The sequence below is a fragment of the Oncorhynchus mykiss genome, chromosome 9, assembly GCF_013265735.2.
Source record: "Oncorhynchus mykiss isolate Arlee chromosome 9, USDA_OmykA_1.1, whole genome shotgun sequence".
NCBI lineage: Eukaryota > Metazoa > Chordata > Actinopteri > Salmoniformes > Salmonidae > Oncorhynchus > Oncorhynchus mykiss.
This window is the reverse complement of record NC_048573.1, coordinates 58080509-58093326: the sequence shown is the minus strand read 5'-3', so window position 1 is coordinate 58093326 and position 12818 is coordinate 58080509. Positions and strand designations below refer to the sequence as shown.

Below are 12818 nucleotides of genomic sequence, written 5' to 3'. Positions count from 1 at the left end.
GTTAATTATTAGTTCATAACTTGCTTAGAAATCTGTATTAAGCCTTTATACCTGTTATAATGGTATTCTTACCAAGTTCATGCGATTGATGATCATGGACTTCAAAGAAAGGCTATACATGGAATAAAACTCAGGAAATCAAGCCTTAAACAGAATCAATGCGTCCAGATGGGGTTGTTGAGAATGAACAGTTGTGGCCAAAAGTTTGGAGAATTACACAAATATTAATTTCCACAAAGTTTTCTGCTCCAGTGTCTTTAGATATTTTTTGTCAGATGTTACTATGGAATGCTGAAGTATAATTACAAGCATTTCATAAGTGTCAAAGGCTTTTATTGACAATTACATGAAGTTGATGCATAGAGTCCATATTTGCAGTGTTGACCCTTCTTTTTCAAGACCTCTGCAATCCGCCCTGGCATGCTGTCAATTAACTTCTGGGCCACATCCTGACTGATGGCAGCCCATTCTTGCATAATCAATGCTTGGAGTTTGTCAGAATTTGTGGGGTTTTGTTTGTCCACCTGCCTCTTGAGGATTGAACACAAGTTCTCAATGGGATTAAGGTCTGGGGAGTTTCCTGGCCATGAACCCAAAATATCAATGTTTTGTTCCCCGAGCCACTTAGTTATCACTTTTGCCTTATGGCAAGGTGCTCCATCATGCTGGAAAATGCATTGTTCGTCACCAAACTGTTCCTGGATGGTTGGGAGAAGTTGCTCTCTGAGGATGTGTTGGTACCATTCTTTTTTCATGGCTGTGTTCTTAGGCAAAATTGTGAGTGAGTTTTTTCCGGATGCCCCAAACAATTGGAAAGGGGATTCATCAGAGAAAATGACTTTTTCAGAATATCAGTCTGTCCCTGATGTTTTTCCTGGAGAGAAGTGGCTTCTTTGCTGCCCTTCTTGACACCAGGCCATCCTCCAAAAGTCTTTGCCTCACTGTGCGTGCAGATGCCCTCACACCTGCCTGCTGCCATTCCTGAGCAAGCTCTGTACTGATGGTGCCCCGATCCCACAGCTGAATCAACTTTAGGAGACAATCCTGGCGCTTGCTGGACTTTCTTGGGCGCCCTGAAGCCTTCTTCACAACAATTGAACCGCTCTCCTTGAAGTTCTTGGTGATCTGATAAATTATTGATTTAGGTGCAATCTTAATGGCAGCAATATCCTTGCCTGTGAAGTCCTTTTTGTGCAAAGCAATGATGACGGCACGTGATTCCTTGCAGGTAGTGTAAAGGTTTTCCTCTTCTTCGTCTGAAGAGGAGGTGTAGCAAGGATCGGACCAAGATGCGGCGTGGTAATTGTCCATGGTTGTTTATTTAACAACTCAACATGAACACTAATACAACATCAATAAACGTGAACAATACCGAAACAGTACCGTGTGGTGAACAAACACAGACACGGAAACAATCACCCACAAAACAACAGTGAAACCCAGGCTACCTAAGTATGATTCTCAATCAGAGACAACTAACGACAACTGCCTCTGATTGAGAACCATACTAGGCCGAACACAGAAAAACAACCTAGAAACACAAAACATAGAATGCCCACCCAACTCACATCCTGACCAACTAAAACAAACAAGTAACACAAAACTAGGGTCAGAACGTGACAGATAGCCATGGATGACAGAGGAAGAACAATGATTCCAAGCACCACCCTCCGTTTGAAGCTTGCAATCTGTTATTCAAACTCAATCAGCATTGTCAGGACTGTCCTGACCAGGTCAGGTTACAGGAGACCACAACCCTACAGATTATCTCTCAACCCCAACAGAGGAGGAGAGATCTAGAGGTCTGAAGATGTGTTTTTTTTTATGACCCCTCACGCCAGTGGTAAATCTCAGGCCACAGACAAATTCCTTTGTCCTGTTACTATTGTGGCAAAGAAGGGGGTCGAGTGATAAATGGCAGATATGTGAGAGCAGAACTAATAAACGGGCTCTGCCCGATCACTAAAATGGCCACCGCGATCAGAAATGGCCACCCCGACCCACAGATAAAGGGTCAAGAAAAACCAGGAAGAGGAAGAGAGAGGGCTGGAAGGATCTATGAACAATAGAGAAAGAGACAATAGAGATTGGCTGGATTTACCGTGTATGAGCTGGACTGTTTTGGACTTACCTGTTGGCGTTTGGACCTGGACCTAACGAGAACCCGATTTGTGTACCGAACCCTGCTATCCTTGACCTTGCCTACGGCCTGGGTGGACCAGGACGGAGAAACAAACACACAGGTACTGTCCTGTTCGAAATAACTCTCATTCTTGGGTGATTTGGTGACAGTTTCCCACTTAAGTTGTGACAAACGCTCATAACCTTGAAGAGGTTTGCCACACTATGGAGAACCAGCCTCAGAACATTGAACATGAAATAAAGGGACTTTGGAACAATGGTTTACGTCAGCCACAAAGGTGGTCATGACGAAAGATCGAATATGAAAATGTATGTCATTTTTGTTTTGTTATTAAAGGTTAATAGATGATGTTATTACGAAAACATTGTAACGTAAAGATTTTTCCTAGTAGATGCTTGATGTTTATACATTGTACGGAAAATATCCAAATCAAAGAGAATGTTTTGGGGAAGATGAAATGTTAAGTTAGTTGTCTAAAATTGGATTTGAATAAAATCTAGACCATGCCTCATTAACTTGGTACGCCCAGAGAATTGCCCTAAAGGCGGTTACGCCCACTTCTGACCCAAGGGTATAAAACCTGTGAGTATAGAATTTACAGGAGGACTACGTGACCCCAGCTGCAGCAAGGTCTAAAAAGTAAACGAACCCAGAACGCAACGCAAGTTTGAGGACAAAGGAATCCTTTTCTACCCAAGTTACGGATGAGTAGCTGTGTCTAAGCGGGTGAATTCAAGTCGAACCACCTAGCCTCCATCTCCCATCAAATCGTGGTATCTAAAGGGTTTCATTCCTATGCTGTGAGCTCTGAGCTACAGAGCTGTCTGTCCTCAGAAGACCCCTTCCAGAGCAAAGGGTGAGGGAACAGACTCCTAAGCCAAAAAGGACACTGACATTGGGAGGACTCTCAGAGAGGTGCGCCGGGGTAGTGCGTCATCGAACAGCTGAAGGCCTATGCAGAGAATCCTCGAAGATGATCCCCACGTAATTACATCATTATATTCTGACCCATAAGAGCGGCAGTTTGGGGCAAGGCTAGGGTTAGAATAGCATAGCTGACAAATTCACCCAAATGTAAATTTCTCTTGTGTACTTTCTTTTTTCTCTCTCTATTGAAATCCCCATCGTGGGTAACACGCGCCATAGTGTGTTGGCCCATTATACTAAGTTCTAATGAATAGCCTATAATGTGTTTTGTCTATGTGTATCTTTTATTATCATTTTAGCTTTTTAGTAAATAAATATTCAACTAAGATTGGTGTGGTAGGAACTCATTGGTGGGACCCGGGCCCGTGCAGATTCACGGGCTATACGACGTTCAGAACGAGACTGGTAGAGGCAACTGGTTAATTAGCGGCTGTTGTAAAATTGATATTCTGATATTCTTTGAGTTAATTTGGGAAATAGAAACTCAATAAAAACAAATTTTCCCATGGTGACCCAGGTTAATGAGTTAATAATTGCTTGATTCAGATAATCACGCAATTAGAAACTTTAATCATTCGATGAACAACAGTCATCACATTAACTAATACGACGTCACGACAGCATGACAGAGTGATCTCCAGCCTTGTCCTTGTCAACACTCACACCTGTGTTAACGAGAGAATCACTGACATGATGTCAGCTGGTCCTTTTGTGGCAGGGCTGAAATTTGACAGCACACTACCATTCAAAAGTTTGGGGTCACTTAGAAATGTCCTTGTTTATGAAAGAAAAGTCAATTTTTTTGTCCATTAAAATAACATCAAATTAATCAGAAATACAGTGTAGACATTGTTAATGTTGTTAATGACTATTGTAGCTGGAAATAGCAGATTTTTTTGTGGAATGTCTACATAGGCGTACAGAGGCCAAATTTCAGCAAACCTCACTCCTGTGTTCAAATGGCATGTTGTGAAGGCTAATCCAAGTTCATCATTTTAAAAGGCTAATTGATCATTAGAAAACCCTTTTGCAATTATGTTGGCACAGCTAAAAATGGTTGTGCTGATTAAAGAAGCAATAAAACTGGCCTTCTTTAGACTAATTGAGTTCCTGGAGCGTCAATATTTGTGTGTTCGATTACAGGCTCAAAATGGCCAGAAACAAAGAACTTTCTTCTGAAACTCGTCAGTCTATTATTGTTCTGAGAAATGAAGGTGATTCCATGCGAGAAACTGCCAAGAAACTGAAGATCTTGTACAACGCTGTGTACTACTCCCTTCACAGAACACCACAAACTGGCTCTAACCAAAATAGAGAGATGAGTGGGAGGCCCCGGTGCACACCTGAGCAAGAGGACAAGTACATTTGTGTCTAGTTTGAGAAACACTTCACATGTCCTCAACTGGCAGCTTTATTAAATAGTACCCACAAAACACCAGTCTCAACGTCAACAGTGAAGAGGCGACTCCGGGATGCTGGCCTTCTAGGCAGAGTTCCTCTGTCCAGTGTCTGTGTTCTTTTGCCCAACTTAATCTTTTCTTTTTATTGGCCAGTCTGAGATATGGCTTTTTCTTTGCAACTCTGCCTAGAAGGCCAGCATCCTGGAGTCGCCTCTTCACTGTTGACGTTGAGACTGGTGTTTAAAATATGATGAATTCAACTATTGCAGTTGGATTCTTGACAATATAATATAAAGTCCTGACAATATTTCAATTTGGATGTTTTACATACAAGCAACGTATATATGCAGTTGCATGTTGTTGGTCTATTCTTTCCCCTCTAATAAAGGTTAAAAACAAACCATAGTGTTTTGATCAATATTTGATAAGGTCATTACAATGTGTACAAAGTGGTATACTGGTACACTGAATATATGATTATGAAGAAAAATATTGGTCAAATTAGATTTTATTCAAGAAAGAGCCTCACAATAAATAATTATTAGGAAATTATTTTGGTTTCTTGAAAATAATTCAAAATAAGAACAAAAGATTTGGCCACAGGTATTTGTTTGCATAGGTTAGAAACATGCCACGTTAATTCTATAGGTTTCTTCACCCACTGGCTGCGGCAAGACTTTCTGCCTACACTGTACAGCAGCACAAGACTACCACCTACTGTCACAAGTTGGACTCAGGTGATCAAGAAAGTCTGCCCATCTTGACGATAATATTGATTATGATGATGATCACTTGTTATTATGATCATAATTATTGTAGTTCATTTGTGATTATAAAATGGATTTATAATGATTATATTATCTGCTATTATTAGATAGATTGTTACTAAATTGTGATAATTAGAATTCCATAATGTAGGCTAATAATAACAAAAATAATGACATTAATTATTAATAAGTTATTAGTAATATTATATCATTTTGTTCTCAATATAAGCATAAATATTTTCAACAGTTAATACAAACTATTATTACTGATCAAAACCATTAAAAGTAACTGTGTTACTATTGATATACAGTAGCCTATGGTAAATTAGAAAGGGCCTACAGTAGCTTGAGTAAAATCCACTCCAAAGGTTTACTGAATAGAATGAGTCCTCCAATCCTCTCTTCATGTGTGGTGCACTGCAGACTGCAGAACACCGGCTGTGACTAGTACTGTATAATGGGGAACAGTAGGTCTCTAGCCTAAACACACCACTAGATGACAGCACTGTCTAACGAATTACTGGAAAAATAGAAATATTCTCCACTCAATATCGCAAGGATGTGGACCGTCCCTTCCTGTTTTAGTACCGAGAGAGCCACCGTACCGAGACACATTGGAGCTGGAATACAGTCACTTAGGACTCGATTATGTTTAGATTCATGTTTATTTTATCAAAGACAAGGTTATTTATTTTCCAGCGTGAGGTCTACAGTTATATTTATTAATGATGTCACGTCAGCGTTTCGTCTTATTAGGTAGCTAGATAGCCACATATTTATTATTGCGCTGCCAACCCTTGTTCCTTTCCTGTGTCAATGATTCTCCTACCCTCACTCTTATGGCGGAGACTAAAATAATATATCACATTGACGAGGAGGAGACTCCTTATCTTGTGAAATTATCCGTTTCTCCTGAGAAAGTCACTTTAGCGGATTTTAAAAATGTCCTCAACAATCGTCCGGTCAATAGCTACAAATTCTTCTTCAAATCCATGGACCAGGATTTTGGGTAAGAATCCACCCATGAATAGACTATATTTTCTTCCTGTGTATGTTGCGGTCTTGTCATTGTTATCATATAAGTATAAATGCATCTCAGCGCTAACTGGTTATTACACAGACACAACCATGTGTCCAATTTCACAACAAAGGTTGGTAACATTGTAACATTTGCGCAAGACTGATTGTGCAATGTCTGATCCGCGGTTGGCACCTGTTCATTGTATCCAATGCGCAATAGAATTGGTCCTTTGAAGTTCAGACCCGTAACACCAATATCTCATAGGACCTTAAACGCGATTAACGTTACGCTTTTATTGTTGTCGATGTTGGTTATAGGCTACTGTAGCCTACACAAAAGTGATTATATCTAATTTCGGAGGTTGTGCTGTGTTGTCATCGTCATGTAATAAGCCCATCTAATTTAATGATATAGACGTTACATTGACAAATCCTCCACATGTTTGCTGTGTGGCGCGAGTTCGGGATCGATTCCAAATGAATTATTGCCAGACAGGTTTCTCTTGTGTGTTCATGACTTTGTAGCACTTATAGCAATAGGTAATAAAGAGAGAGAAGAAAATGAAAGGCATAATAGAGATTGATGCGGATCGATAATAGTCACATATTAACTGTAGCCAATCATGATTTTCAGGAGACATTTATCAAATGTGACAGCATGACTATATGAGGAGAACTTTGACATATCTATGTCATTTTAATCTTATTTCATTTAATAGGATAGGCTAAAAAGTAATCCGATGCGTCAAATAGGCTTCCAATGGACTGAAATTGTCACAGTAGGGATCCTGTATCCCTCTCATGTCGCTCTGTTTTACACGTTAGACGAACACGCGCACGAATACACACACACACACACACACACACACACGCGCATAAAGGTAATTTCCTCCGATTCTAGGCTGAAGGTGAATCAAGCGAACATCCATTTTCATGGAAAACATAACGCGCCGTGTGCTCGCCATACATGTTATATAACGAATGGGTTGAAGAGCCAAAAGCTCACTCTTCGTTGTTGGGATTTTGCTCTTTTTTTGCCATTTTGCCATGCGACCCTAGGCCGCAAATCAGCTAAAAATGCCTGAGTAGAAACATGGCTGCCCGGTAGAAGAGCACTCCCTGAAAGAGGCGAGTGCCGTGGACTGACGGCCTGCCATAATTGTCAAATAGCGCTTTTTTTTTATTGACACACATCATGTAAATCAGTCGAACAAGCTCAGCTGGCCAACACCAATACTCCATTGAACATTTTATTTAATGAATAACGCGTATTTTAATGACCCTTGTCTCAGTTTAAATAGTTCTGCCTATTGTCCTGTGAATGTACACTACAGTTCTATTGGCCAATAGATTGTCTGTGGTTAGTGGTAGCAATTAGTTCATTGCATTGTTGCCTGTCAGACATTTAATTTATGCTCACTGATATCAAATAGGATGATAGTCTGAATTGTTCGATGTTTAACATTCTTTTTCACATGTTGCCAACAGCCTATTTTCACTGATATTTTATTTGACTGTGAAAGGGATTTATCCTCTGTTCTTTCAAATGGTCTAGTATTTAGAATTAATGCAGGATACATTGATGTATAATTCACCATAGGCCTACATGCAGTTTATAAGTATGTTTTTATTCTTGTATGTAGTATTTCCTCTCACCCTTTCCATTGCACTCAGTATTGTGTTGTCATTGCTCAGTCTTTCTGCACCGACATATCTCCCCAGACAGGCAGCTAGGTCTAAAGAGATGGTAGTCTCTAGTTATGGTCCTGTTAATAGAATGTGTTTGACCTCTCCTTCCCCCTCCCCCGCTCCCATACATTCAGACAACATGGACACCTTTAATAGCTGCAGGTCAGAGGTTCACTTGTTATAGAGTCCTCCTTGGAGGATGACATATTTGTGTTAATGTCTGTTTCTCCTCTGACAAGCACAGTCGCACACACAGCACACATGGCACCACATTGCACTCAAACAAACGCACACAGCCGCCACATTGCACTCAAACAAACGCACACAGCCGCAGACACACAGGGGCACAGCGGCAGACACACACACACACACACACATACACACACACACACACACACACACACACACACACACACACACACACACACACACACACACACACACACACACACACACACACACACACACACACACACACACACACACACACACACAGGCATAGCTCTGTAAAACACCTGACTCCATCTGGTGTGAATATGATTGTATTTCCCTTATTTGGTTTGAGTCACCAACCTAGCAATGACTCATTCTGAAACCTATTATCTTATTCAGGGTTTCATTCATTTAGCTTTATTCCATTTACCAAAAGGTGCTATTGTTTCCAGTTATTCTACCTTTGAAGATGTTTTCAGGCCATTTCCAGTTATTCTAGTTTTTAAGATGTTTTGAGGCGATTTCACAGCCAAACTGTTTTTAGTACACACTATCACAATCATCAGAGGAGGAAACCCACACACACAGAGACAGACACTCGTCTGTCTCTAGCACAGGGACGTCATATCGTCATGTCAGAAATTCCTACAGCAGGCAGCACGACCTTGTGAGGGAACTGTTTTTTCCTGGTAGCAGGTTAGTTAGTTGGGTCTATACTGTGTCCTCAGCAGGGCCTTCCTGTCCTGTCCCTGTCCCTCCAGTCACAGCCAGGGCAGATTGATCCATGAGGCCCCAAGTGAGGAGATCCATCATCTGATTATGGAAACAAATAATCTTCTAAAGAGTTATAGTTAGGGTTAGACCTCCACATGGAGTAACAGATTTCTGTTGCTGAGTGCAGTGTTAGCCTTCGTGCCATGGTCCACTTTTCACAAGAGCCAGTGCAGTGGTGGTATTGGTCTTGTCATTTCAATCAACACATTCCTATGGTCTGATAACTGTAGCATTGTTAAAGTAGATAAGTAGGCAAGGGCTACACTGAAAGTCACATGTGAAAGTGAAATCCTTGAGCAGCATTGTTCTCAGTGTACTGGCTGTATACAGTATGGGAACAACACAGACAGTCAGGGACACACAGAGGACAATAAGGCTGGTGTACTGCATAGACACAGACAGTATAGCTGTTAGAGAAATGAACTAGGGAATAATCAGACTCCATTAGAGAGGGAAAACATGGAATCCCTTGCAGTTATAGACAGTGTTTGATATGTAAATGTTCAGTCAGTGCCAGGTCTTACATAGTAGACCCGCCTGTTGTGAAGGGGAAGCAAGCTATTTTTTATTTCATTGTAATACAATTTTAGATTTGTGCTTATAATACCAGGATTAGTTCATGTGGACTACGTGGTTTTTAGGATTTTTTTGGGGGTCCACAAAATATATTTAGTCCATCTGTGTATGATTACGCATCTATTGTCTGTCTTACATCTCGTGAAATACTGTGTGTCCATTTCCAGTTGAAACATAGATTTGTGTAGGATAGAATGTAAATCCGGTTTGCTGTTGAATTTTTATCCCTCACTGGCCTGACAAAAGACTGCATTATAATGTTGTTGAACCACATATGAATGAGTAGAGCTTTGAGGTTGATATCATAGAGATCCTATTAAATAACTATTAGTATTCCAATTCCTAATTGTATGGTCAATATGCTGTTTTGTTATGGCAACGGTTGAGATGTTTGTTTGAGACCTTAGTAAAAACCTTTGTCATAGAGGATCACTGAAGGTAATGGGATAAGGAAAGGAAGTAAGTGCTCTTGGCATGAATGAGGATACTCAGCTGAATATGGAGATCTTTCCACCTGCGCCACGTCTACCTTACCTCACTTGAAAGGTTACTGTTGTTATTAGTACAGTAACCTGATATGTTCTGAGAACCTGAGGTTTCAGGAATAGCACTGAGCTAAGGTTGAGGAACCAATCCTCTTGAATAATTAAATACATTTTCATTCTAATTTGAATCACAGATATTTTGTGTACTATTGTGGCGAGTGAAAGGTTTGGACTATGGGCCTGCTGTGTACAGCCGGCTGGTCGGTCGCCCCTCCTGACCCTGTGCTGTTGGGCCAGATGATAACTAGCTTCCCTCCTGCCCTGGGCATAATTAAAGTCCTCTAATCCCTACAACCCCCCCCCCCCCCCCCCCCCACACACACACACAGCCAGCCCTGCCGTACCATGGTCCACCACTACATTATGCAGCAATCTCACTTTAAATCTTGTGTCATTAGCCTGTGAAATCTGTTAAGACTTGTTTAAGCTGCCGGCTTTGAGAAGTGAGGGTTGTGATAACCGGAACCCAGTGTCTGACACTTGTCACATTTTAAACTGAGCTCTCCTGTGTGTGTGTCATCTACCCACTTGGGCACAGACGTCAATTCAACGTCTATTCCATGTTGGTTCAACCAGTGTGTGCCCAGTGGATGTGTTTGTGCATGGGGATTCGGTGTAGCAAATGGTGATGCTGAAATCAGTTGGAATATGAAAGTGTGCATGAGGAAAGGTCATGGTTTACAGAGAGCACATCATTTTGTTTGCTTTGGACGTTTGTCTGGATTCTTTTGGTTTTAATGTTTTTAACAGAGTGAGAGGCAGAAAGAGAGATTGTTACAAATCATGTTGTATCTAGCTTATTTTATCAATATATTACCCTTAAACAGGGTCCTTGACCACTAATTTACCAATATGATGTTGTTCAGTTTGTAACCGCATTAAATTAGCACTGCTAATAATATATCAGAGTCCCATCCCGAGACCTTAAGAGTTAAAAGGCCATGACTTTGACTATAGGCGTTCTGTTTCTATTGACCACTCCCACATCCTCCCAAGTCACCTTCAGTTGGTCATGTGGCTGTAGACAGAGGATGCATACACTTCCTACCTAACGATGAGAATCACACCCCCTCTTCCTCTCTGTGGTTGAACAGAACCGTCCACACACACAGCAGCATTCTGTCTACTGTGTTAGTAAGTTACAGCCACAAGTCTACGTTATCTCTCTCCACCACTCCCACAGTACAGTATAACACAGACGCAGTAGAACACAGTCGCTCGCTGTTGTCATGTGCGTAGGAACTCCTGGCAATGTCTGAAGGGAAAAATAAGTAAATCAGTGGAGCAGCAGTTTCATAGAAATGCAGTATAAAGTCTTCATCAGAAGTTGCTTTCCTTTCAAGTCGTCTCTTTGTCCTGTTCACGTTCCAGAATTCACACCTATATTATCTATTTATTCGCTATTATTCTCCCACCTTTGAGATAGGCATGACTACAGCCCAGGACTGTAGCCCAGGACTGTTTCTGTGTGTCTGTGTATATCCTCTGCCTCCAGACCAGGCCTGCTCTAGTCTGTACTGTGTGACAGGAGCCCAGCAGGTGTGGCTGGTTACTGGCAGTGGTTACTGCTGAATCCTGTCCCAGGGGTCAGAGGGTAAATGGGAGGTATTTTTGTTGGGAATTTACAGTCTAAGATGTACATGCTGAAGTCAACCAGTCTATTAATACCCCTCTAACTCCTGACACCCAGGCGGGTAGTACCTTGTCCCCTTTTCACCGCAACACAACCACTCTCACTATTCTAGGGCTGGGCTGGGTGGAGAGGCACACTCTTAGAAAAAATGGTTCCAAAAGGGTTTTCCAGTTAGAACTCTTTTGGGTTCCATGTAGAACCCTCTGTGGAAAGGGTTCCAAATGGAACCCAAAAGGGTTCTACCTGGAACCAAAGGGGGATCTTCAAAGGTTTATTTTATGGGAACAGCCGATGGACCGTTTTTGGTTCTAGATAGCACCTTTTTTTCTAAGAGTGTAGGGGATAGCCTATATATTTGGAATTGGATGTGATGACGATATGTACAATATATTGTGTGATAAATACAGATTCAATGTATTTCCTCAATGCCCAGACCTGTCACACATATACACATACAGCACACAGAGCACAAACAGGTCTGCATCGTCTTCACTTTGCTGTTGATCTATGTGCTTGTCCATGTAATGTTTCTGCACTAATATGATGTTGTTGTACTTAGTCAGGGCCATTAATCACTTATGGAGGCTGAGGCTCAACATCTATCAGCTTTCAATGAACTTAGTCAACAGTAACATAGATGCCAAGCCCTTTACGGTCGAAAAGTGGAAAATTCTACTGATTAAGCATGAATCTGTGCAGAGCAGGACAGGGTAGTAGAAATTATCCCTGGGTTGTAGGCTAGCAACTGTGTGCTGAGCACTGACTCTCTCTCTTTCTCTCTCTCTCTCTCTCTCTCTCTCACTCTCTCGCTCTCTCGCTCTCTCTCTCTCTCTCTCTCTCTCTCTCTCTCTCTCTCTTTCTCTCTTTCTCTCTCTCTCTTTCTCTCTCTCTCTCTCTCTCTCTCTCTCTCTCTCGCTCTCTCGCTCTCTCTCTCTCTCTCTCTCTCTCTTTCTCTCTCTCTCTCTCTCTCTCTCTCTCTCCCACCCACCCTCTCTCTCTCTCTCTCTCTCTCTCTCTCCCACCCTCTCTCTCTCTCTCTCTCCCACCCTCTCTCTCTCTCTCTCTCCCACCCTCTCTCTCTCTCTCTCTCTCTCCCACCCTCTCTCTCTCTCTCTTTCTCTGCGCGCTCGT

At 41.6% G+C, this 12818-nt stretch overlaps 1 protein-coding gene across 7 annotated transcripts in view; it reads left to right on the top strand.

Moving 5' to 3' along the window:
* Window positions 1-5820: 5820 nt before the first annotated feature.
* Window positions 5821-12818, top strand: part of LOC110532465 (segment polarity protein dishevelled homolog DVL-1) — a 48288-nt gene continuing 41290 nt past the window's right edge. For all 7 annotated transcript variants that reach the window (XR_005053301.1, XM_036988478.1, XM_036988477.1 and 4 more), the window contains exon 1: window positions 5821-6246. Coding sequence is in view for 6 of the 7 variants with exons in the window: in XM_036988478.1 (XP_036844373.1) it covers window positions 6077-6246 (170 nt within the window). In the remaining variant the exon portion in view is untranslated. The remainder of the gene's footprint in view (window positions 6247-12818) is intronic.